At 40.3% G+C, this 22,371-nt stretch overlaps 1 protein-coding gene across 1 annotated transcript in view; it reads left to right on the top strand.

Moving 5' to 3' along the window:
* The window catches only part of COL4A5 (collagen type IV alpha 5 chain), a 73,943-nt gene that overhangs the window by 31,977 nt on the left and 19,595 nt on the right, over positions 1–22,371 (top strand). Inside the window, exons 10-36 of the mRNA XM_059859062.1 lie at positions 133–195; positions 715–750; positions 836–877; positions 985–1,077; positions 3,222–3,275; positions 3,380–3,436; positions 5,664–5,708; positions 5,809–5,862; positions 6,028–6,069; positions 6,533–6,665; positions 7,304–7,477; positions 8,325–8,408; positions 9,609–9,701; positions 10,279–10,349; positions 10,564–10,755; positions 11,200–11,368; positions 12,033–12,125; positions 12,217–12,321; positions 12,853–12,950; positions 13,209–13,359; positions 14,007–14,120; positions 17,353–17,520; positions 18,437–18,526; positions 19,286–19,435; positions 20,658–20,756; positions 21,747–21,836; positions 22,151–22,290. Coding sequence (XP_059715045.1) covers positions 133–195; positions 715–750; positions 836–877; positions 985–1,077; positions 3,222–3,275; positions 3,380–3,436; positions 5,664–5,708; positions 5,809–5,862; positions 6,028–6,069; positions 6,533–6,665; positions 7,304–7,477; positions 8,325–8,408; positions 9,609–9,701; positions 10,279–10,349; positions 10,564–10,755; positions 11,200–11,368; positions 12,033–12,125; positions 12,217–12,321; positions 12,853–12,950; positions 13,209–13,359; positions 14,007–14,120; positions 17,353–17,520; positions 18,437–18,526; positions 19,286–19,435; positions 20,658–20,756; positions 21,747–21,836; positions 22,151–22,290 — 2,700 coding nt within the window. The remainder of the gene's footprint in view (positions 1–132; positions 196–714; positions 751–835; positions 878–984; positions 1,078–3,221; positions 3,276–3,379; positions 3,437–5,663; positions 5,709–5,808; positions 5,863–6,027; positions 6,070–6,532; positions 6,666–7,303; positions 7,478–8,324; positions 8,409–9,608; positions 9,702–10,278; positions 10,350–10,563; positions 10,756–11,199; positions 11,369–12,032; positions 12,126–12,216; positions 12,322–12,852; positions 12,951–13,208; positions 13,360–14,006; positions 14,121–17,352; positions 17,521–18,436; positions 18,527–19,285; positions 19,436–20,657; positions 20,757–21,746; positions 21,837–22,150; positions 22,291–22,371) is intronic.

Raw genomic sequence — 22,371 nt, 5'->3', positions numbered from 1 at the left:
CAGATTGGTAGGTTAATCGTCAGCAACATTGATTTGACATGTATGATGCCAGCTGTTTGGGTTATTTGAGCTTAAAGCTCTCACTGGGTCGTAAAAAGGTGCCTCTCATGGCCTCCTCCCCTTCCTCAACAGGGCCCCCCTGGCTCCGTGGGAATACCAGGTCCAGTTGGCCCTCCAGGGCCCCCAGGTTTGACGGTAAGTTTCTTTAACCTGTTGCTCTTAAAGCCTTAAATGGGACAGTTACTACTTCATTTTGGGTTCTCGGAGGCAGTCACTAAAGTGCAGGGATCATGGTAGTCAGGACTTGGCATGAGGACAGCAGCAAGCATGCATTCAGTTGAGCCTGGAGCTGTTACTGTGCACCTTTAAATAGCATACTTCTGAAACAACCTGTTCCCAGACATCTCTTTGCTTTAAGTTTTGTTGAATCATTGTGCAGGCTTCTTAATGTGAAACATGAGACAAGATTTAGCTTATTTAGACTATGATGTTTAATACCTGACTGTTCAATTTCATTTTATGGTCTCACCTAAGGAAAGTTTCTTATATATTTATGATGTTGAATAGCATGAGTTTTCAAAGGCAGGCAAAGTGCCTTGTCAGCATGGCAGCAATTCAAAGGAATCAAAGCTGCAATGTTGTTGGGGTTTTTTTCTACAGGGGTTTGTAAAGTGCTTTTAAGTGACTTAGTTTTTTTGTTTCCTTTTTCAATAGGGACCTCCTGGTCCACCAGGGCTGCCAGGACCCAAGGTACTGTCTTTCTCATATTGATGGACTGTTTTCTTTCTCTTTCTGTTTGTGACTTCTAAGGCCTGATGAGTTATACTTTTTGCAGGGTAATATGGGTTTGAATTTCCAAGGACCCAAAGGTGAAAAAGTGAGTAGGTGATCATAATGATATTTTTACTTATTACTTTCAAAATACTTATGCTTGCCATTTTTGCTTGTATTGCCTGTAACAAGCTGCATCTTCCTACACATTAGGGTGAACAAGGTCTTCAGGGACCTCCAGGGCCACCAGGACAAATTGGAGAACAGAAAAGACCAAATGACATTGAGTTTCAGAAAGGAGATCAGGTGAGTGGGACACTACACCCATCTGTGGTGAGCATGTGATCAAGCTGCAGCTTCTGTTGGTTTGGCTCATATATGCTCACATCCTGCTTACTGCAGAGGTTCTATTTTTTTTTTTTCCTTAGAGTACTGAATATTCCAGGCCTGAGTACTTTTTCAATAATAGAAATCATGCCAGTCACATTAGTTTTTACTTCCCTTAGTAAAATAACTATTCTCAAGAAGCTCTCTAAAAGCAGTTCACAGAAACATTAAAAGCAGTCAATACTCCCATTCTTTGGAACACCCAGAATTGCAATTTTCAAAGCAGTCTCGGGATTCAGACTCCCACTAATTAACCAGCTGTGTCATCCATTGTGAAGAAGTCTTTCAAAAATTTTAATTCAATTTCTTTTTTTTTTTGTTAGTGATGCCCCAAGATCTTTATTCCTTGCGGTCTGAATAAAGGGCTTTCCCTGTTTCTGGCATCTCAAAAGTAAATATCAGTCATATTGTTACAAGTAAGCTCAAAATACTGGTTTGATTTGTATGGATCCCTCCCTACCCATAAATGCCAGAAGATCATTGGAAGAGTTAGCATTTAAGTTATTATACATTTTTCTCTTTCTTTTTCACTGGGGAACATTCTGCAGTACTGTTTCATTCTGGGTGCCATAGACAGTCTGAGCAAAACCAGCAGGATCATGGGTGCTTGGCTGTCACGTTTTCCCTGAAGTTTTTGTGATGTTCTCAAATACCACCCTGGGTAATAGAAGAGTTGAGGTGGATACTTTGAGGGAAAAGTGTTGAGTGATCATTTTTGTGCTCTGACTGTTTTGAAAATGTCACTGTAGTAACTGAACTTTAAACTATTAGTTTCTTCCATCGGTGTTTGGATCACTTTCTTCCTTTCCATCTCCTTATCTTGGGAGATGTGTCAGAGAAGAAAGCTTTGGGACACAGCATTATTTTATCTGAGCAAGGTGTAGGGCAATTCTGCTCTTCATCTTGATCAAAACCATTTGTTACTTTTCCTTTCAGAAGAGCATGAAACACCACTAAGGCATTAACTAGAACTATGTGCTGTTGCACACTTGCAGTGCACAGTCATCCTAGGAAGGTCTCTGGTTTGTCTGTAGCTGAGTGATAGGACAGAAAGTGAAGAGCAGCATTGTGTCTTTATAATTCTAAGAAAACACAAGGTAACATTTTGACCACACTGTTGAAGCAAAAATTAATCTGATTTTATTGGGGTCAGACTAATTTGCTTCTGTCATTAGGGACCCCTGAAGGACTAATTATACTGGCACTAATTTATGTAAGTGTACAAAGTAAAAGCATTCTACCTACACTCCATTTAAAGCACTAAGAATTATAAACATTGAGTGCATTACCTTTGTCCAACATTTATAATGATTTCCAAGCTTGCAAATTGGTTTTTATTTCAGCAAAATTTATGCTTGGTAATGCACAATCAGTAAAAAATGTCAACATTACAGTTAGTTTTTTGTGAAATGCACATGGAGTTCTGGTATGTGCCTTCACCTATGATCTCTGACTAAAAAAAAGTGTGTAGATGGGCTTCAGTCTGGGATGACTCCAAGAAAATAACGGAAAATGCACAGAAACTTTTTGTGGATTCAGTAATCTGTAACTTTATGTTAATGGTGAAAAGATTTAATAACTTGTACAAAGGTGTAATAAGACAAAATAGAAATCAGAACTTGTTAACACAATGATACAGTGATACTTTTCTGACAAACACACTTTGATCCTGATGATCTCCCAATTTCAGCAATTACCAGTAATCTAATGACTGTTGCTTCTATAATCTCAGCAACATTTGGCAGTTGTTTGTTCTTTCTTCCTTTTTCCCTTTCTTCTCTTTACTATTAGATAGCGCCTGCAGGCCACCAAGCCAGCTGCTGCAGTGCATGCAAGAGGCAGCTGTGTTTTTAATGGAGTGAATCATCTAAATAAACAGGATGAGCAGTTAATAAAATTTATAGATTCACTTGAAATTCCACACAAAGAAAGAATAAATATGATCCTTTATAACTTGGAATCTAAATGACAGCAAAAATATTCTATTTAAGAAAAAAAGTCAACTGAGCTGCTAGGGAGTGATGGAAGCTTTAATCCTCTTTTTCTCTACCCATGCTTGACAGGGTATTCCAGGTGATCCAGGCCCACCAGGACTTCCTGGGCCTCCAGGCCCTCCTGTGAGTAGAGCTCTTAGTTCTATTTTGTTGCATCTGTATCAGAAGTGTAACTTCATTCTACTCTGGCTTGTGGGCTCAGTTTAAGATGACATTTGTGTGTCCAGGGTCTTCCCGGTGGTGTGAAAGGTGAAAAAGGTGAGCAAGGAGAACCAGGCAAAAGAGTAAGTAGTCTGTTTAACCAAACATTTGTCTTTCCATTCAGTGTTATCTTTGACAATTAAGCAAATGTTGAATTCAGGTGGGGCCATCAGCTAATGGGTAAGAGACTCTTTTTTTTTTTTTTTTTTTTTTTCCTTGTAACCTGGCAACTTGCAGATGACGCACGGGGGTCATGACAGTGCTTCTAGCTGTGGCTCTCTGTGCTTTCTGATAGAATTATCTACATGTAGATCTTAGTTTAGGGGGCAAGAGAAAATAATTTAAATTGTTATTTGGTTAACATGTGAAAACCTTCAAAGTTGCTGGACTGCTTGTCTGAAGCAGCAGTTTTCTGTTTCCTTTTAGAAAGGGTCTTCATTCAGTTTGCCTTGTACCGAGTTGCCAAGCAGCATGAGATTGGGGGGGGTGTGTGTGTGTATAGATATATATATATATATATATATATAAAACTGGTCCATGTAAACTCATTCTTGGTGGGTTTGCTTGTGAGGTGAGTCACAACACCAAGTCTCAGAACACTGTTAAGACCAAAAGTGGTCGGTTTGTCACTTCCCAAGAGATTGCCTCAATATATGTGCTATCTGGGGAGGGCAGGAGTCAGGATAGCTTTTTCTAGGGATAGCAAGAGTTGCTTTGTTCCTGATCAGACTCAAATCAATCCTGGAATTTAAATGTACTTGGATATCACAGCTCAGAAAAGCTGAAGAAGATCATTGAAGTGCTAAGAAATAGGATAAAAATAACATGGTCTGGACCAGCAAAGAAAAGAGAGGCTGTAACCAGCTCAAAACATTCAGTATCTTCACTTCCACAGCTTCTGAAGGCATTGTTTCATCAACAAAGTGCCTTTGAAAAATCAAGGCACAAGTTCTGCACTGGTTGATTGGACGATATATAAACGCTTTAGAAACACGCTAGTAGTAGGTTTTCCAATTTCCATAGGAAATAAATACAGTGGAAAAAAATATTTGGTACTGCAGATAAAATTTTCATAGTTGCTGAGATTTATAGAAGGGCTTTGATTTGTCTCTTTTAAAGAACACAAAAAGCAGATTTACCAAGCCAAAAGTCTCATTATATTTTGAGTGGGCTTTGAATTGTTGCTTCTCTCTGCAAAAGTAAATGGGAACCACATAAATTTGCGAAGATCTAAAAAGATAAAAGTCCTGAGGGGATATGTCAGATGCTTTTTGCCAAAAGCTTGTTTACCAATATTTTTGTTTGGTTTTATTACTCTGAATCTGGGCATGTTGCATACTTGAAGTGCAATTTTACTATTAAGTTACTTTAAAGTTGCATTTTAGGGCTCCATATGATTCTGTGAGGCTCAAAGCCATTTCAGATATACTCATGAAAATATCAGTCTATATATTCAAATAGATAGATAGTTCTGCACATTCACAGGAAATCTTAAAACCTCAGTTTTGAGAGTTAGAACTCATCACTAGTGAAAACAAACTTCACAAATCACATTATACTCTGAGTCACTAAATCTGTGAGGTCTTATTATCAATTTCTCAATGTCTGAGAGCTGATCTTGTCACTGAGGAAGGTTCACTAGGTGAAGCTCAATCACCTGCTCTACTTCTGTTCCAGCAGGTGCCCCCAGACATGGCTTCTGTGACTCTGACAATAAAGTGCCATTTGACTGCCCAGTGAATGGTCTGGAATTAAGTGGAGCTTGCCCTGCTTTTATTGCAGCAATGACAAATCATGCCTTTTAGAAATCACTTCTTTGAGCAGAACTTCATCTTATATTTTTATTGATACTAATGAAAAAAATCATGTTGATTTAAAGGAGACTTAAAAGTCAAGCACAAAGTTTTATTTCATTTCAGTGGTCACATGATACTAATTTGCTAATTAAATATACTATTCTATTATTCTACTATTTAGGGATTTAGGATCTGTTTTCCAAATAAAGAGTTTCTCTATTGCTAAAATAAAAGGAGTAGTAAACACAATGAATCAGCACTAAACTGGAGATCATTTTGTGCTGTATTCACCCAGCATTACTCTGAGACTGTCATGGCTTTGTGCTTTGGTTTTCGGAATGGAATTCTCAGTTTAGGTAGCTCCATTGGTTATGGTTGATGTCTTTGTGTTGTCCCAGGGACTGCATTCTAGATAGAGTTTGGTTTATTGAAAACTGGGAAACAAGTAACATAATTTCCATAAGAATTCTTTACCACTGCAGCATTTTATTTCAATGCATATTTGTCTTTGAAGGGAAAGCCTGGCAAAGATGGAGAGCCTGGTCAGCCTGGTAGGGATGTGAGTAATTCATATGTTTTTAATCTAAACAGACTCTTTATAAGCTTTCCTTTTGATATGAAGAAGATCTGAATGTGATTATATTTCCATTTTCTTGAAGGGTTTACCTGGTGGGCCTGGAATAAATGGTGCTCCAGGAAGAGATGGTGAAAAGGTATGCCAGGATTTTTTCAATGATGGAAAATTTGCCATCACTGAGTTCATTTCTGCCTGAGTAGTAATTGCATTGCCTTTGCTATTATAGTGCTGAGGAATATTTGCAATAGCTTGTTTATGTAGTGCTGCACAGTATCAGAAATGCTCTTAATTTCATTGGTAGGGTGAAAAAGGTGACATGGGTCCCCCTGGTCCTCCTGGAATTGTAAGTTGCCAATCCTTTATTTTTTTGCATTTGGTTGACAGTGTTGTTTCATTGTAGTTCTTGGCTGACTGAGAAGTCCTGTCTCTGGGTCCATCACCAAGAGCACCAGAAAACTTTTCATACATACACTGCAAAAACAATGGTTTCCTTCTTTCAAGATCAGTTCTGTGCTCTGGGATTTGCTGGGTCACAAACACAGGCCAGACTATAACCTCAGACCAGCAGGACTGAGTCAGCTTCACTGAAGCCTGTTGTAACTATGTTGGCTTGGCAGGCAAACAGCTTCCTATTGGGGAGTGCTCTTTACTGGAATTTTCCCTGGTAATTCAGTGGAGTGGGGAAAGCATCCTGTCATTGGCATAAGGTTCAAAGTATGTTGAACTTTCCCTCCCTCACATCTCTTTACGATTCCAGTGACTCTTTTCTTGGCAATTAGCTTCACATGAGCATGCAACATTTACAGGTTGTTCCAAGACCAGGCATTGATGCAACAGTAGGACCAAAAGGTAGCAAAGGATTGCCAGGACTTCCAGGAGCCAAAGGGGAGCGTGGATTCTCTGGTAGGCCAGGCCCACCTGGCTTGCCAGGATCTCCAGGTAGGAGGGCAAGCTTTAAATGAAGTTGTATGCTCAAACATGTGTTGGGGTATTTGGCTTCACAGCCTTTACACAATCCTTTTCACAGAAGGCAGAATATTTAGAACTACCTTTGAGCTTGAGGGGTACTCTTGAACTTCTGGGGATAATGTGAGGAATTCTGAGCATTCATTGCCCTTGCTGTGGTGAACTGAGGATTGTAATCAGATACTAGCTTTACTCCCCTAGGGGTGGTCTATCTCATATCACTCATCTATAATTAATATATGTTGTCCATTGCATTACACAGAAAGTTCTGTGTACCACGTGTCTGGTAGGAGATGATCTGAGTCTGCAGTGGGAGTGAGCAGTGACACCTGTATGTGCATTATATATTCATAGAGAGGAACATAATGATTCTAATGATACAGTTTATTATTAGATAAGGGTTTTTTTTCTCATCAATACTTCTTTCATTAGTCCTGTTTTTTTTGTTTGTTTTGGGGGTTTTTTTTCCAGTCATAAACTTAGTTGTTGAGTTTCAGGTCCATTTTTCAAACAAGCATCTACAAAAATGTGACATGTGTATCATTGTCATCCTTGCAAAAATGTGATGTAATCCATTAAGCTAGCAAGGAACTAATTCCTTCCTGTCTTAGGGATCACTACTGTTGGACCTCCTGGCCCACCTGGCTTGCCTGGTGAGAGAGGACAGAAGGGAGATCCAGGTTTACCTGGGGTTTCTATTCCTGGGCAACCAGGAGTTGAGGGACCACAAGGACCACCAGGACCACCAGGTCCCCCAGGGCCACCTGCACCGTCTGTTGCTCCTGGTAAGTGATGATCACATAAACAGCAAGTAGAAGAGACTAACAGCTTTGACATTTGTTTAGGTTTGGGTTTCTGTGGTTTGTTTCTTTGGGTTTTTTTAATTCCACCTCCAAAGATGTTGTTTATCAGCAGCTGAAGTCCATGAGATTCTATTGCTATAGGTTCTCCAAGTTGCTCCCATTGCAGATCAAGACATCTGTAGGAGAACCTTAGGCTTAAGAACAGGAACAGAATTTGTTCCCTACTAAGAGCTGTGGTAGCAGGAGAGTCAAATGTGTAACTTCTCACAGAATTCCAGTTCCATTTCTTAAATATTCTAGTGTGTAGACCACGTGAAATTAGCTTTGGAGTGGACACTCTGGATGAAAGCATTTAGCTCCTTTTTCATAAATGGAGAGTAGGGAATGGCAGATGGAATATAAGAACTGTAAAGCTGTAGTGGAGAGGGGCTAACATGGTTCAGGAAGGAATTTAGTGTCTAGATGGCACTGGCATCTGAAGTGCCCTTGCTCTGGTGATGATTCATAGGCATGTTTTTATGATATGAGGCTGATCATCAGAATGAAGTGTAGAGATGGAAGTGTGTAGGCTGTGGGAAGCAGTGGGAGATGGTTGAGGTTGTAAAGAATTGAAGATTGTTGTGTAATATCCCGGTTTCTTTTTGAGATTGAATTACTTGTGTGGGTTTTCACTAGTAGTCCTGTCTGAATTGACAAAGTGTTTGGTCTGTGATTATGGTGAGTATATTAGAATCACCACACAAATACATTTTTGTACTGAATACATGTATTTGGTGCTGCTGTCAGTCTAACACAAATAGACATTAAAACCTCTCCTCGTTTTCCTTAGGTGAAGGGTTATGTGAGCAAGGGCCACCAGGTCCTCCAGGAATTCCAGGACAACAAGGTTTTACAGGGGAGCGAGGCCAAAAAGGTGCAGTGTCATGGCTATATTTTCTATTTTTCTCCTTTTCTTGAAGCTTGGTAAAAAATGTAAAGCCTGCATTAAATAATGATTAACGGTGCCCCTTCCCAGAAGGGTTAAGTGCAGATGTTTTATGTCTCTGTGTAAGAAAACTGTTTGCTTTGAGGGTAGGATACTCCTTCACACCTAATATTAAAGCACAGGAGTCTGAGTGACTGAGGGTATAACCAATAATGATCTTGAATCAAGTAAAATGGAACCTGAGGTTTATGAGTATCTCTCAGGCAGATAGAAACTGTGTGCTTTGTAACAGCACTGGCCAAGTCTGTGTGAAAATGTTTTCTAGTTCATTAATAAATTTGACATTTTTTATGGAAAGCAGCATTAAAGTTATAAATACAAAACTCCTAATTTGAGCTGGTCAGTCTGCAGTGAGTTTGTTTGTTTGCTAAGCAAAAGAAAGTCATATTTAATATATATCCTTGTTTCCAAAAAGACAACCTTGCAATGAGGAGGCTGATATGGGTAAGTGAGAATCTTTTCCTAGCCCAACCATGGACATCATAAATGATTTTACACATCTCACTTAATTTTGTACTGACTTCAAAGAAAAATATTTTTTGTTGTGGAGATTGTAAAGATTAACTAAGTAACCTAAATGAAATGCTCAAATATTTCACTGATGAATGTCACATAAGTCTGTATATGAAGGAAATTCCTAAGCTTCTTGAAACAAATCTTTTTTTCCTCATTAAATATTTTTAGTCTCTTTTCAAATCATTGAAACATTCCCAATATTTATTTTGCACTCTTGGAATTTAAGTTTGGGATTTTGATATATGTGGTTATCATTGTAGTTAGAAGAGTCAAGTACCTACTTTAAAAGGGGGCATTTTTGCTGAGAAAAGTCCATGGTTATATTTTCTATTTCTGAAAGCCCTGCTTTTGTTTTAATTATTTTGCAATGTCATAAATACATTCCAATCATATCTGATATTGGTTGTCTGACTCCTAGCCACCAAAAAGCTTTAGTTTAACTTGCGGGGAGGGGGGAGTCTTCTAATTTTAAGCAATAATTATTTAAAGTAGTCAATTTGAACCTGGTATTATAGATCAGTAGCAAGCAAACAGTTGCTGTTTTGCTGAATTCTTTTAATATTTTCTAAAATCTGAAGCTCAAGTGCACTTTTTCAATGCAAATCTTTTTAGGTGACCGAGGAGATACATGCTTCAACTGCATAGGAACTGGAGTAACTGGTCCTCCTGGGGAGAGGGGACCACCAGGACCTCCAGGTAGTCCAGGTAAGGCTGGAGTCTTCACTGGTTTGCCTAATGTTCCATAAAGTCACTTTTTATCAGAGTTGTCTGGGTACAATGGTCGCAACATATCTGTATATCACATACAAGTTCAAATGTGCATTTGTCAGCTCCAGTGCAGAGTTGGTGCATGTTGTGTTTTGCAGTTGGAAACAAACAAGATGGGTGTGTGTAAAACAAATAGTCATTATTTGAAAATCTAGTGTTTGAGAAATATTTCTCTGTTCAAAGACAGCCTTGCAAGCATTCTGCATTTTGAAGGTTTAGGGTCTGCTGTAGATTTAACTGAGAGAGAAAAATCAACTTCTACTACTGCTATTCCTGGAATAATGGAGGAGCTGGAGCTTTTCAAAAGCATGGTGGTTTTTGACAGTACTGTTTCAGCTTAGAGTTGCAAATATGTTTCTGCTCAAATAAAATGAAGCTCTCAAAAAAAGAAACCAAAACCCAGAGTAAACTTTGTCTGGTTTAAAAAAAACTTAGCTATTATCAATGAAACATGTTTGATATTGCAGCCTGTCCAGATTTATGTGTTTCTTTTATGTTTTTCTGCACTACTCAGGTTCCCCTGGTTTTCCTGGACCAAAAGGTGAAAAGGGGCTTCCTGGATTAACTGGCCTTGTAGGGCCACCAGTAAGTGGTGGTGTTATGTTCTGGTGGGGAAAATAGTGTCTCATTTGTCTTGCATGATAGGTAGATCTGTAAAGAATAGATTTAATATTTTGTTTAATATGTATTTTTTTGTCTGTAACTATCCTGAATGCATGATTCATACATTGTTCCATACTCAGAGAGGGAGTGAAAGAAAAATTAAAATACCTTCTTCTTTCCTTTCTTTCTTCCTCAGGGCTTCCCAGGCACCCCAGGTGCTCCTGGTAGACCTGGTCCTAAAGGAGACCCAGGGGATGTCCTGACTTCTCCAAGACTGAAAGGTGACAAAGGAGACCCCGGCTTCCCAGGACCTCCAGGTCTCCCTGGCATAGATGGCACTCCTGGACGAGATGGACTGCCAGGTTTGCCTGGCCCTAAGGGGGAACCTGTGAGTGCCATTTGAGGCTGTCTTTGACTGGATGCATGTTTTGAGAAGTCCTGCATGCATTTGACATAGTGCAGATAAGAGAACTGGCACAAATGCACTTTGTCTGAATGTGATACGGCAGGAATTCTCTTCAGGAAATGCCAATCTAGTGATGATGCCCTGAGGTGCCTCCTGAATCTGCCAGTGCTCTAGAAATAAGCTGAGGCTCCTCTTGGGCAGTGTCAGAGGGTCCCTTCTGCCATTGTCTACATTTCACCTGTGTGCTGGGAGGGACTAAGTAGCCAGGTTTAGGCCTGCTCTCTACCATGTTAGCAAGATGTAGGCAGCTAATGAGAGTTGGAAGGATGGAAACTGCCAGAGTGTTTCAAAGCAGAAGCAATGAAACATTTTTCTCTTTTGATAGTAAATACATTATCTTTCCCATCATGCTCTTTCTATTTCCAGGGCAGTGTTGCATTCAAAGGAGAAATGGGTATTCCAGGTGACCCAGGGATACCAGGTCTTCCTGGAGAAAAAGGGCTTCCTGGACCTCCTGGTTTTGGTCCACAAGGCTCACCTGGTGAAAAGGGCATCCAAGGTGTATCTGGCCGTCCAGGGCCTCCTGGTGTCCCGGGTGAGTCGGTCTCTGTGTGCTGTTGAGCAAGGGCTGCAAAGCCTAACTTTGCCCCTTTTGCTCCAGGTAGTTCTCAGAACATAATGCTGCTTTTAAACTTTTCCTAGAAGCTTTGTATGACCTGTTATTTGTGAGCTGCCTTACTGAGGGTCCTCACAGAACCAGAGGGAGGGCAGCTTCTGTGCCATGTCACTTCAGGCACGTGCCTCACCTTCTGCTCTGACCTCCAGGGAAGTTTCTCCTTCCCCACTGACTGCAGTGGAAATGCACTGTAACTACCTTTGTGTGCTTGGCTATACTGCAGCTAAAACAGGTTGGGGGGAAAAAAGGGGTTGCTTTGAACAAGTTTGCTTTTGTTACTTTCTTGTCAACTACACAGATCCTAATCAGGTTGTGCTGGTGTCAGCTATGGAAGTACTATTCACATGATGGTACCTAGGATGAAGCTATTAAAAAATAACAGTTCAGAAAAGCTGTCTGAACATTGAACTGGGCTTCTGAGCCTCTAAGTGCTTTGTGGGGCTTGGGACTAGAGAACCTATTGAATATTGCTGATATCTGAGTTCCTTGTAAGCTTGGGATGGGACTGGCATTATTTCTGCTTAAAGAAAAACAGAAAATAAACTCCTACTGATTGATTAATTTTTCTACTTTTTGGTTTTAGGTCCAAAAGGTGACCCTGGCCAGACTATTACAGAACCAGGAGTTCCTGGTCCCCCTGGTCCTCCAGGAAGAATTGGTGATCCAGGTCTTCCAGGTAAAGCAGCAGCTAGATACCCAGGGGATTCCAAGAGCTTTTTCTTCTGATTCTGGATAACTATGTTGATATTCTTTTTTTTTTTTTACAGGAGATCCTGGTCAGCCAGGTCAGCGTGGTTTACCTGGCATCCCAGGTGCAAAGGGAGAGCCAGGTATTCCTGGCATTGGACTTCCAGGTCCACCAGGCCCAAAGGGTATGTTTACTGCCCTGTTACTGTATTGTACTGGCCAGAAGAGGGGACTTTTTACTAGGGAGTGTATTTCTGTCTCTAACATCCTTTAAAAAATGTTTGTCCTAAAGCTATACATCTTTATAACAGTTTTAGAAATACCAGGAGAAAAAAACTGCTGAGCTCTTATTGCTCTGTTCTCTCTCCTGCTCCTTCTCAGTAGCTTACATTTTTCAGTAAACCAATAACACTTCGGTAAAACTTTGGGAAATGGGCTTGAATCAATAAATGATCTCCAAATGCTGCCTCAAGATGTTAATGTTTCTGATGTGAACTGCTTGTGATTTTTGTAAAAGCTCACAGCATAGGGAGTTCTCCCTCTGAGAGTCCCAGAGACCCTTTGTGGCAAAGACTGAATGCTCAGAAGCTCTCTCAGCTGAATGGGTACCCCTTCAGTGCTTGGGCTAGCACAGAACCTCTTTTCATGGGCTTTTCATTTTGTTATAATGCTCTTTGGTGTCCTTTCTGCTGCCCTAATCTTCCTGTCATGTGTAGGTTTCCCAGGGACTCCAGGCCCGCCTGGAGCTCCAGGAACTCCAGGTCGCCCGGGGCTGGATGGACCTCCTGGACCACCTGGTTTCCCAGGAGAGAAGGTCTGTGTTTGTGTTTACTATAAAACTTCCCTTAGAGGTTTTTCTGTGTCACTGGGAAGATGATGAGGAGGATTTCACCTCTTGTTCCCAGCTTTTGATGGTGGGGAAGTAAAATATTTTACTTGACATTTTGAGTGAGGTAAAACAGAAATTGAACTCCAAGATGATGGCCATTTTTAATTTGTTACTTTTAACATTTTTAGGAGAGGCTAAACTTAGAAAATCCTCTTTTAAATTTTTTTAATTTATTTGTTATAGGGAGAGCGTGGATTTGGAGTTCCAGGGCCACCTGGGCCCCCAGGACCTCCAGGCATAAAAGGAGTTCAAGGACCTAAAGGTGATCCTGGCTTCCCAGGAAACCCTGGTCTCCCAGGCCGGGCAGGCTTTGATGGAACCCCAGGGCCCAAAGGTACTGAGAACTCTCCCCTGTTTTGTTCCCCTATTGAACTTTTAAAAACGTAGCTGTGTTGGGAGGCATATGGCAGTTAAATACAAGCAGTGCTGCCTTTACAGCCATTACTTCAAAATCAATTTTTCCAAAGCAGACACACCTGTGTAAATGGAAGATTGTGTTTTCGAAAGGCAGCTAAAAATAAATCCCAATCTGTGGGTCAGTACCTGAAGCTCTGTATTCTAAAGACAAATAATGTTTTTATGGGAGTAAAACTTTATCAATAGAATAATTGTCATTTAGATGCACTGTGCTTCCACATGCACAGTTAGCAATTCATTTACCTCTGCTCTTGACCACGGTCTGTACTGACCTGCCCAGCATGCCTGGTTTGCTAGAGAGCATCTTTTGAGTTTGATGTGGATGATGGTGCAATATATGTGTGTGTAGCCTAGAAACATAAAATTCATGCAGGCCATACTGAGTGAGGACAAATCTCTGGCCTTGGGAAATAGCCTCTGGAGTGTGTGGTTTTTTCTCTGTTAGATCAATGTTTGTTTGCTTGCAAGGATGAGATTTCAAGTACAATGTGCAGGGACTCTTCTATGAAAGCAAATGTCTCTGAAATGAGTTCAGTGTGTGACTAAACAAGAATGTTCTTCTAGGTGACCCTGGACCAAGTGGACCACCAGGACTTCCAGGCCCACCAGGCATCCCTGGCATTGGTGGTCAAGGTCCTCCTGGATCTCCAGGACCTCCAGGTCCTGTTGGCCCCCCAGGTAAAACTTAGACAAATGGTTCCCATAGGTTATTTCTAGCGTATACAAGCAGGGACACAAGAGGCTGAAGGTCCAACTCACAGATAGACAGTGATAATTAAGTTTATGTCTCTGAAGGGAGTCTGGTTGCCTTTTGTCTAAAATGACTGGTGATTGATGAAGATATGAACTTGTTCCATCTCTGCACAGAAGGGTACATGTGCATGCATGTACATCATTCTATTCATAACATTTGTTCAGGGAATTTCCTTTTCCTTTCGTTCAGTGAATGGGCTTGCTGTGCACCAACTCTTGATGTTGCAAAAATGTGGCAGTCACCACAGTGAGAACACTTCCTGTGGTCTTCAGCATGCCTTGCACCAAAGCCCTTCCAAACGTTTCAAGTTTCCAGTATTAAATTCAATATTTAATTCTGCCATGCCTGTAAAATGCCTGTGTTGCATGTCTGAGCTACACTATTTGAGCGTGTTTGTGTGTCAGCACTGGGCTTGTCATTGTTTGCAATGCATGCTGACAAAGTCATGGCCAGCTCTAGGACCACGGAGCATGGGTTGGTTGGTCATATCCAGACTGTGAGCTGAGGTTCAGCAAAGGGCTGAACTTGAAGGTGGACAAGCACTTGAGTAAACAGACCCATGGAGTTTCAATTCTGCTTGCATGCACAGTGTGGGTCAGGTTTAAATCTGTTCTTCCTGAGTGGGGCAAGGAGCACGTGATCAGGGCACCAGCAAGCCTGGGATGTGCCCAGTGCTGGGAGCAGGGGACAGAAGGGGTTGGGACAAGGCACACAGGGGTTCCCTGGGGCAGCAGTGGGTGCCTGCCTGGCTGTGCTGACTGTAGGGTCCTGAGCTGCACTGGAGGCTAAACTGAAAAACAATTTTGGGGGGGGGGGGGGGGGGGGGGAATGGATTAATGTGGGTTTGAATGTTTCATCCAATGCATGTTCTTTTGTCTTCCTGTAACATCTCTCTGGTGCTAGCCAGAGTTTGATTTCATGTGACCACCAATTTATTCTGCAAAATACCAATGTTGACAAATGCACAATGATTACTAGAGTTGATGGATTTGAAATGCCTCTATTTTCACTCTTCATGTCTGTACTGACTAATCAGTGTAGCTATTAACAGCATGGGACTCTGAAATCTGGTGCATGCTGCAAGGTTCTGCTTGAGAAATCCTGATTTCCCTTGGCACTGCTCTGTCTCTGTTCTGTGCAGTAGGCCTTACATTCCCTTCTCCCATCCCTCGTGTGTTTTATTAGGCTGTTTTGATTCTGATCCTTTATGCAGCATTAGGGTAAAGTTTCTGGGACTCTGTTTTTCAGGTAATTTAGAAAATTCTTGGAAGGAAGCCTCTGTTCAGACTTTGCTTTCTCTGCATCACCATTTATTCAAGTAGTTTGCAATAGGTCAACATTTTTTCCTTTTTGAAATATGTAACAAATTACTTTAGAATTTACTGTGTTGTCTATATTGTTCTAATTATGATGTGGTTACATTTTTGAGACCAGAAATTAGATTGGAATTAATTTATATTTGAAAAAATATCTTTACCATTCTAGGTATGGAGTTTGTCCTATATATTATGTTCTCTTTTTTTTCCTACTAGCTGATAGAAAGCCCTTGCACACAGAGCATGTGTATCCCCTGTCCATCATCTGGGACTGTGCTTTTTCTGTGCAAAATAGCCACTCCAGACACATGACACCAGGATTTAAAGCAGTGATAAGCTGCTGCCAGAGGGGAACATGCTTAGAATTAAATAAATGCAATTCTACAGCTTATGCCATCAAAAAAATTCCATCTCCCTTTTCAGAGTGCAAAGAACACATGATATCACTCCTAAACTCGTTCCTGCAGCTGAGAGTAGGGTCACCATTCCAGAGTTGGAATTCTGCTGCCTTGGAGTTATTTATGAGGTTTTGGCATGGTGGTGTCAATTATCTCAGACTGTGCCAGGGCATTCAATGTGCAGTATACCATCTGTGGTGTAACAATGTGTGCTTACATAATAGAACTAAAAGAATGGGGGGAAATATTGAAAGGTTTTTTTGTGTAGTAAGGAAGGAACATCTTTTGAAAATCCATATTTGGAGGGATTTAACAGAATGTAAGGCCAATCAATGAGAAGCTGATTGATAGGGGGTATTCTGGTGTTCAGGAGGGGTCCAAGCCAGTGTCTAGAAATTAGTTTTTTAAGAAGCATATCAGAAAAAGCTTGTTCCCCACTTTTGTAGAGAATACAGACAAGGAGAGATGGGGAAAAAAAATTAAAATGCACTTTCAGTATTTGAAAATACCTGTTTGTGGCTTCTGCATACAGGGATGGATGTACTTTGAAAAAGATCTCAAAGTTTCCTTGCAGTCTGGTTTCTCTTAGCTGCATTAGCATTGAATTCTTTGTATTTAGATCTATTTTCAGTAACTTTAGATAGATTTTTGTTTTTTGTCTTTGTTCTAATCTATATGTGCTTTATTTTGTTTCCTAACTTAATGACTATTTCAACTGCTTACTGCTACCTGTCTCAACTTCCTGATGAGCTCTAACTCGTTGGCTTTTGAACCTCAGGTCCCCCAGGTACTGTGGTTTCTTTACCAAAGCCTTTTCTTAACTTGAGATTTATGAATTCTCCTTTTTGGTCAGCTACATTTCCAGGGTGAGCACCTTCACTGACTCTGTGCACTGGAGGGAAATGAGCCACCTGCTTGCTTCAGTGCCTGGAGCTCCAGGGACATTAGCTTTGAACAATCTAAGCATATTTTGACAATTATTATTTTTCATTTAGGGAAAATACACTGCAGTGCATAATTTTGTTAACCTTCAGAAATATTCAGCTGATGTTATCTTAGAATGTAGGAAAATTGAGTAATTCATTGAAATATGTGAATCTGAATGCCCGATTTTAAAATACAAATTAGTCTAATAAATTTCGTTTTTTCTTTTAATAATTAGACTTAAAATGTTTTTGAAGAGAGTTGTTTTCCTTTTGAGATTTGAATTACATTTGCTGCATCTTAGTAAACTTTTAGTTATGTTTCTTTTCAGGAGAATATGGCCTTCTAACACTTGAAAGCCATTAAAAATAATTGGTTTTAGAAGAATTGCAGGATTTTCAGCAGTGTTAGGAATGGATTACAACTAAAACTATTCCTACAGTACCATACCCAGACACTCAGATCTCAGCCTTGCCTGACTTTTTGCTAAAAGCTTTTGTCTTAACCACATTGTTTAGGGCTGCAAGGCATTCCAGGGGAGAAAGGGGATCCAGGTCCTCCAGGCTTCGATATTCCTGGTCCTCCAGGTGACCAAGGAGCTCCAGGATATCCAGGACCCCCTGGACTACCAGGACCTCAGGGTTCACCTGGGCCCCCTGGCAGGGATGGAATACCTGGGTTTCCAGGTAAGTTCATGTATTTTACATGTGGAGAAAGACCAGACTGCTGTTACAGGTGTTTATGCTTGGCCATGCCAGCTAATGTGCTTAGGCGTTTATCCTACCTATTTAAAGTTGGATATATGTGACCATTACACCTCATACTTTAAAAAAAAAAACACATTGTAACAAGATTTGTTGCATTAAAATCCTTGTTACCTTTTCACTCCTCCCTGTAACTTGATTTAAATATTTCACACATTATACTTTTTCATAACTTTCAGATATGGCTTTGATCATTATTGTTATGATACTTTTCTAATTTATTTTGTGATATTTTTTCTAGTCACTGCTATAATTAAAAATAAAAAGTTTTTAAAGAAAATCATGATAAATGCTACTTAGTTTGAAGTATTAATTTCCTTATTCTAAATGTTGGACTATTCGGTTAAGCTAGTCTGTTTTGGCCTTTGAAATAGAAATACTAAAAATGAATTTTGATAATCTCTTGGATTGAGGGAGCAATACAAAAGATTCTAGAAGTAGTGTATACTTAATTGTCTTCTTGCCTTTCACTTGAGTCAAGTTTGTTCCAACTAGTATTTGTGTTTCAAACCAGAGAACTGAACCTCTTGGAGATATAAACATGCTTTCTACCATAGCAGAGCCGTGCAGATTTTATTCTCAGGACCTAACTGGAAAAATTGGCACAATTTTCAAGTGTCATTTTACCTGATGTTAATTTATACAATAAATGAGTGCTTGCAATTCCCTTAAAACAGGTATGTGTTGGTTAATAAATACCATAGAGATCCAGGGAAGCAAATTGAAGGTATGTGTTGGTTAATAAATACCATAGAGATCCAGGGAAGCAAATTGAAGGTACCTGTTAGGTTTTGAGTCTCTGTTGAGAATGACAGTGTGGTTGGTTCAATGCTTTTAGGTGCCAAAGGTGAGATGGGTGTCATGGGAGCTCCTGGTCCTCCAGGGCCTCCAGGAACTCCTGGAAGAAATGGTCTGCCTGGCTTGAAAGGTAATGTTTGTTTTATTCACCCCTGAAAGGGACACAGAATGCTGTTTTCCCTCTCCTGTGTTGAAAGAGGTTTTGTAATACTAACATCTAGGTTTTAATTTCTGGGACCTGCCTAAGTTATTGTCTTGTGACAGTGCTGATGTTCAGAATTGCTTTGCATTTTTAAGCCATAGCATTTAATCACTATTTAGTTGATGTCATGAATTGTTAGCTATTTTAGAAACATTTCCTTTGGATTGATGGCATTGAAGTAGGGCAATATTTCTGCAGTGTTTTGAAATCTGCTTAAAACAGCAGAAAGAAGAAAATCGGTAGCTTAGGGTTATGGAGTCATGGAAAATTAGCTATATAGGTATCAGAGAGAGTCTCTTCTCTCTGCATTTTCCCAACCCCCTTGTTGGAGATAAATTTTGAAAGAGTTTGGTAGAAGAAAACCCAGTTCACCTCTCCAGAACAAGGAGGCTCTGAATCAAAAGGTGCCATGGCTGTTGTGACCCCTTGGTGCTGGTAGCACAGGCACAGCTGCTTCCTCTGCAGCCCAGAGCTGGCAGACACCCCTGTGTACTCCATTCCCTCAGCTTTGTTCCAGGGCTAAAGGTGCTGTGGAACACCTTCCATAAACTGCCTGAATTCCGGCTGGGTGAATTCCAACCTCATGAAGAAATCATGGAATGCCTGTGTAAGACAAAGCATGACAAATACATTAGCCTACATTAAGGATTTTTTTTTTTTTCCTTTTGTTGGCTGTACCTTCTGTAGGTAATAGTGGATTACCTGGTCCACCAGGACCTCCTGGACCAGTGGGACAGAAAGGCATCAAAGGTGAAGCAGGTCTGCCAGGTCCACCAGGAACACTTGATCCCAAACAGCTGGGAGCAAAAGGAGAAAAAGGCGAGCCGGGTGTTCCAGGTAAGGAACTTTGCATGCGGGTATGAGGAGGTGCTTTGTCCTCTACACATTCTAGTGAGCTGTGACTGAATCCATTACTATTCATTCATTCTTACAGAAAAAAATTAATTTGGAATATAGATGTCGTTTAAGGGTCTTGTATTTAGGCTTTTTTAAAAGGGATTTTGTGACCAAGTTCCTCTTTATGATTAGTCTGCAGTGTCCTTGCTCATTAGCTGTTACTACTACTTGGCACATGGCAGTTTTGTAATAGCACTAAGGTGCTTTCAGCAGGATTACAATTCACTCTTCTAGGAATTATTCCTAAGCATGAAGGACTTTTGAAAGCTGCTGTCCTGCTGTCTCAAAGGTCCTTCAGCCTTTGCCACTTAGGATGAAGTTGTTCAGGTCATCTTCTCATTCACCACCTCTATTCTCCCTTTGGGTGTCTCTCTGTACCACCTATGAGCTGAATGTCATCTCTGTGTGTGTTTCTGCTTGAGAAGTTGGCAGCCTGGAAGTTTGTTTCAAGTCTGTTCTCTCATTCTTGCTGGCTTCTCCCTCCTCCCCCACCAAGGGTTCTGATGTCTCCTTTGAACTCTTAATTTAGTCTTGAGAAGAATAAAAAATATTCTACCCTAGAGAGAGCTGGAATGCTTTTCCCTAATGTTGTCCCAGCCATTATTGTCCTAATTTACCTATTGTGTTAGTTTCTCACAAGCCTAGATAGGGTCCTGACAATTCTTTTCTTTTCCTGTGGAAGGCAGGTTTAACTATGTCAGCAGGGCAACACAAAGTTCTTATGGGTAGAACACATAGAATTCGTAAAAATCTACTAAAACACCTGCATTATTTTTTATAACATATTAGTCCCAAAGTGATTTTGGTGTAGCAATGTAATTTAACTTGTATATAAATAATCTGGATGAATGCAGAGGTTAGAATGGAGTCTACTCATCCAGAAGACAGCCCTTGAATGAAGTATATTGGCATTAGTCATGAAGTTACTTATTTTCTCTACTTACTATATTGTTCTGTTCCTGTAGTAATTATAAATTTGCCAGAGCAAATGCTTTGTGTTCTGTGATACTTTTCTTTGCTAAGCTAGGAGGAATTATATTTACTGAAGAAAAATCCCTGTTTGGTTTTTTACTCATCCATAGCTACATCTGATCTCTTCAGGTAAAAGAAAATATACAGTAGCAGTGAAAGTAATAGTAATAAAATGTCTTTTTCCCTTGAGGTATTCCTGGTTTATCGGGCCAGAAAGGTTATCAAGGTCTCCCAGGTGACCCAGGCCCACCAGGACTTAGTGGCCCACCAGGTGTGCCGGGATTGCCAGGTCAGTAAACAAGGCCTCAGCTGGACAGCTTTGATGAATAAAAATTTGCATGTGTTTTTATCATGGAGTTGGGATGTTAATCCATTTATATCTAAACTAAGCTTAGGGATTTGCACTTAAAACTGCAGCACAGTTTTGGGACATTTAGAGTCATTATCCAAACACATGCTTGCAGCCCTTTCCTTCAAACAGACACAAGAGCAGGTTTCAACTGATCCCATTAAGATTGGGTGTCTTTCAGGATGACTGCTAAAATACTTGCTGCTTGAGCAAGCAACGTGACTGCAGAACCTGCCAGCAGGACTTTCATTTCATAGGTTTATTTCATATATTGCTAAGCATTGTATTTTGGAAATGGCCAGATGGATGTATTGTAAAGGCTGTCTGGGTGTCAAATATTTGCTTTAAAGAATTGCAAGGACTAAGAAAACAAATTCTGTTTTGCACCACTTCTCCCTACAGCTGTAACAATTTATCTGAAATCTTGAGAGTCTTTTCTTGCTGTGTCTGTAGGCCTTGCTCTAAATATTTTGTTGGGCTTGGGGAATATTGTTAACACCCAGGACTCAGACTAGTTTGGGCATTGTAGGTTGCATTGAATTCTGTAAAAGAAGCTGCTGAATACTTGTTGCACATAAGGAAGATGTGTTCTTTCTGCAGAGGAACTCATGAGAGACCATGTCACACCTGTCGGTGCTGAATCCTTTCAGATGGTGACTGAATCCTGAGCTGAGATTTGACCTATTTCATTAGACTTATTTCAAAACAAATCAGCAGTAGCCCTGATCAAATCTTGGCTTGCAACAAAATGAAGGTGTTGAATATTTTACTACAAATAAGTGTGGAAAAGCAAGTAGGAGCAGTATGAGGCCTAAAGCAACTCCAAATCCATTGCTTGTAATCAGATGATAAGCATGTTCATATAAGAATGCATGGATATCAGAAACCTGTAATTAGTGCCATTAATTAACTCAATCACACCTTTCCTAGGCATCAAGGGAGACATGGGGCTTCCTGGGCAGCCAGGACCAACAGGACCTCCAGGATTAAAAGGGGCTATGGGAGAGATGGGTCTTCCAGGTTAGTTTCTGTGCTTGAATTTTACTTTATTTGGTCCAGTGTTGTCCTTTTATATACTCCTGAGATGACTCTGCTTGTATCTACCATGCAGTAATAGCAATAAAGTGATGATTGCATGAAGCCCTACATGCATAATGGAGATTTTTAGGTAATTCTTTTAGTTTGGTTTTAAAAGTTAAAAAAAAATTAGGTATTCAAGGCCAGCCAAATTGTTAGGCCTTTCTAGTTCAGTTACTGTACTTCAAATGATTTCTGTAAATTACTGCAGAAATTTTATTTATATTTTTTTAAATTTCATTTCATCTTTTGGACAGGTCCCCCTGGGCTTAAAGGCAGCCAAGGACTAGCAGGACGTCCAGGGCAGCCTGGGCCTGCAGGGTTTCCTGGACTGAAAGGGGAGAAAGGTGACCCTGGTCTTTCAGGCATTGGTATTCCTGGTCCCCCTGGACCAAAGGTACCTTTACAAAATCCTTAAATTAAAATTAAATGAGGAAATTATATTTTGTGTTGACTTTTTTCCCCCTCAACTATTACT

This window comes from Haemorhous mexicanus, chromosome 14 (genome assembly GCF_027477595.1).
Source record: "Haemorhous mexicanus isolate bHaeMex1 chromosome 14, bHaeMex1.pri, whole genome shotgun sequence".
In the NCBI taxonomy this organism is placed as follows: Eukaryota; Metazoa; Chordata; class Aves; order Passeriformes; family Fringillidae; genus Haemorhous; species Haemorhous mexicanus.
Note: the sequence above shows the minus strand (reverse complement) of the source record. Positions and strands in the feature narration are given on the sequence as shown.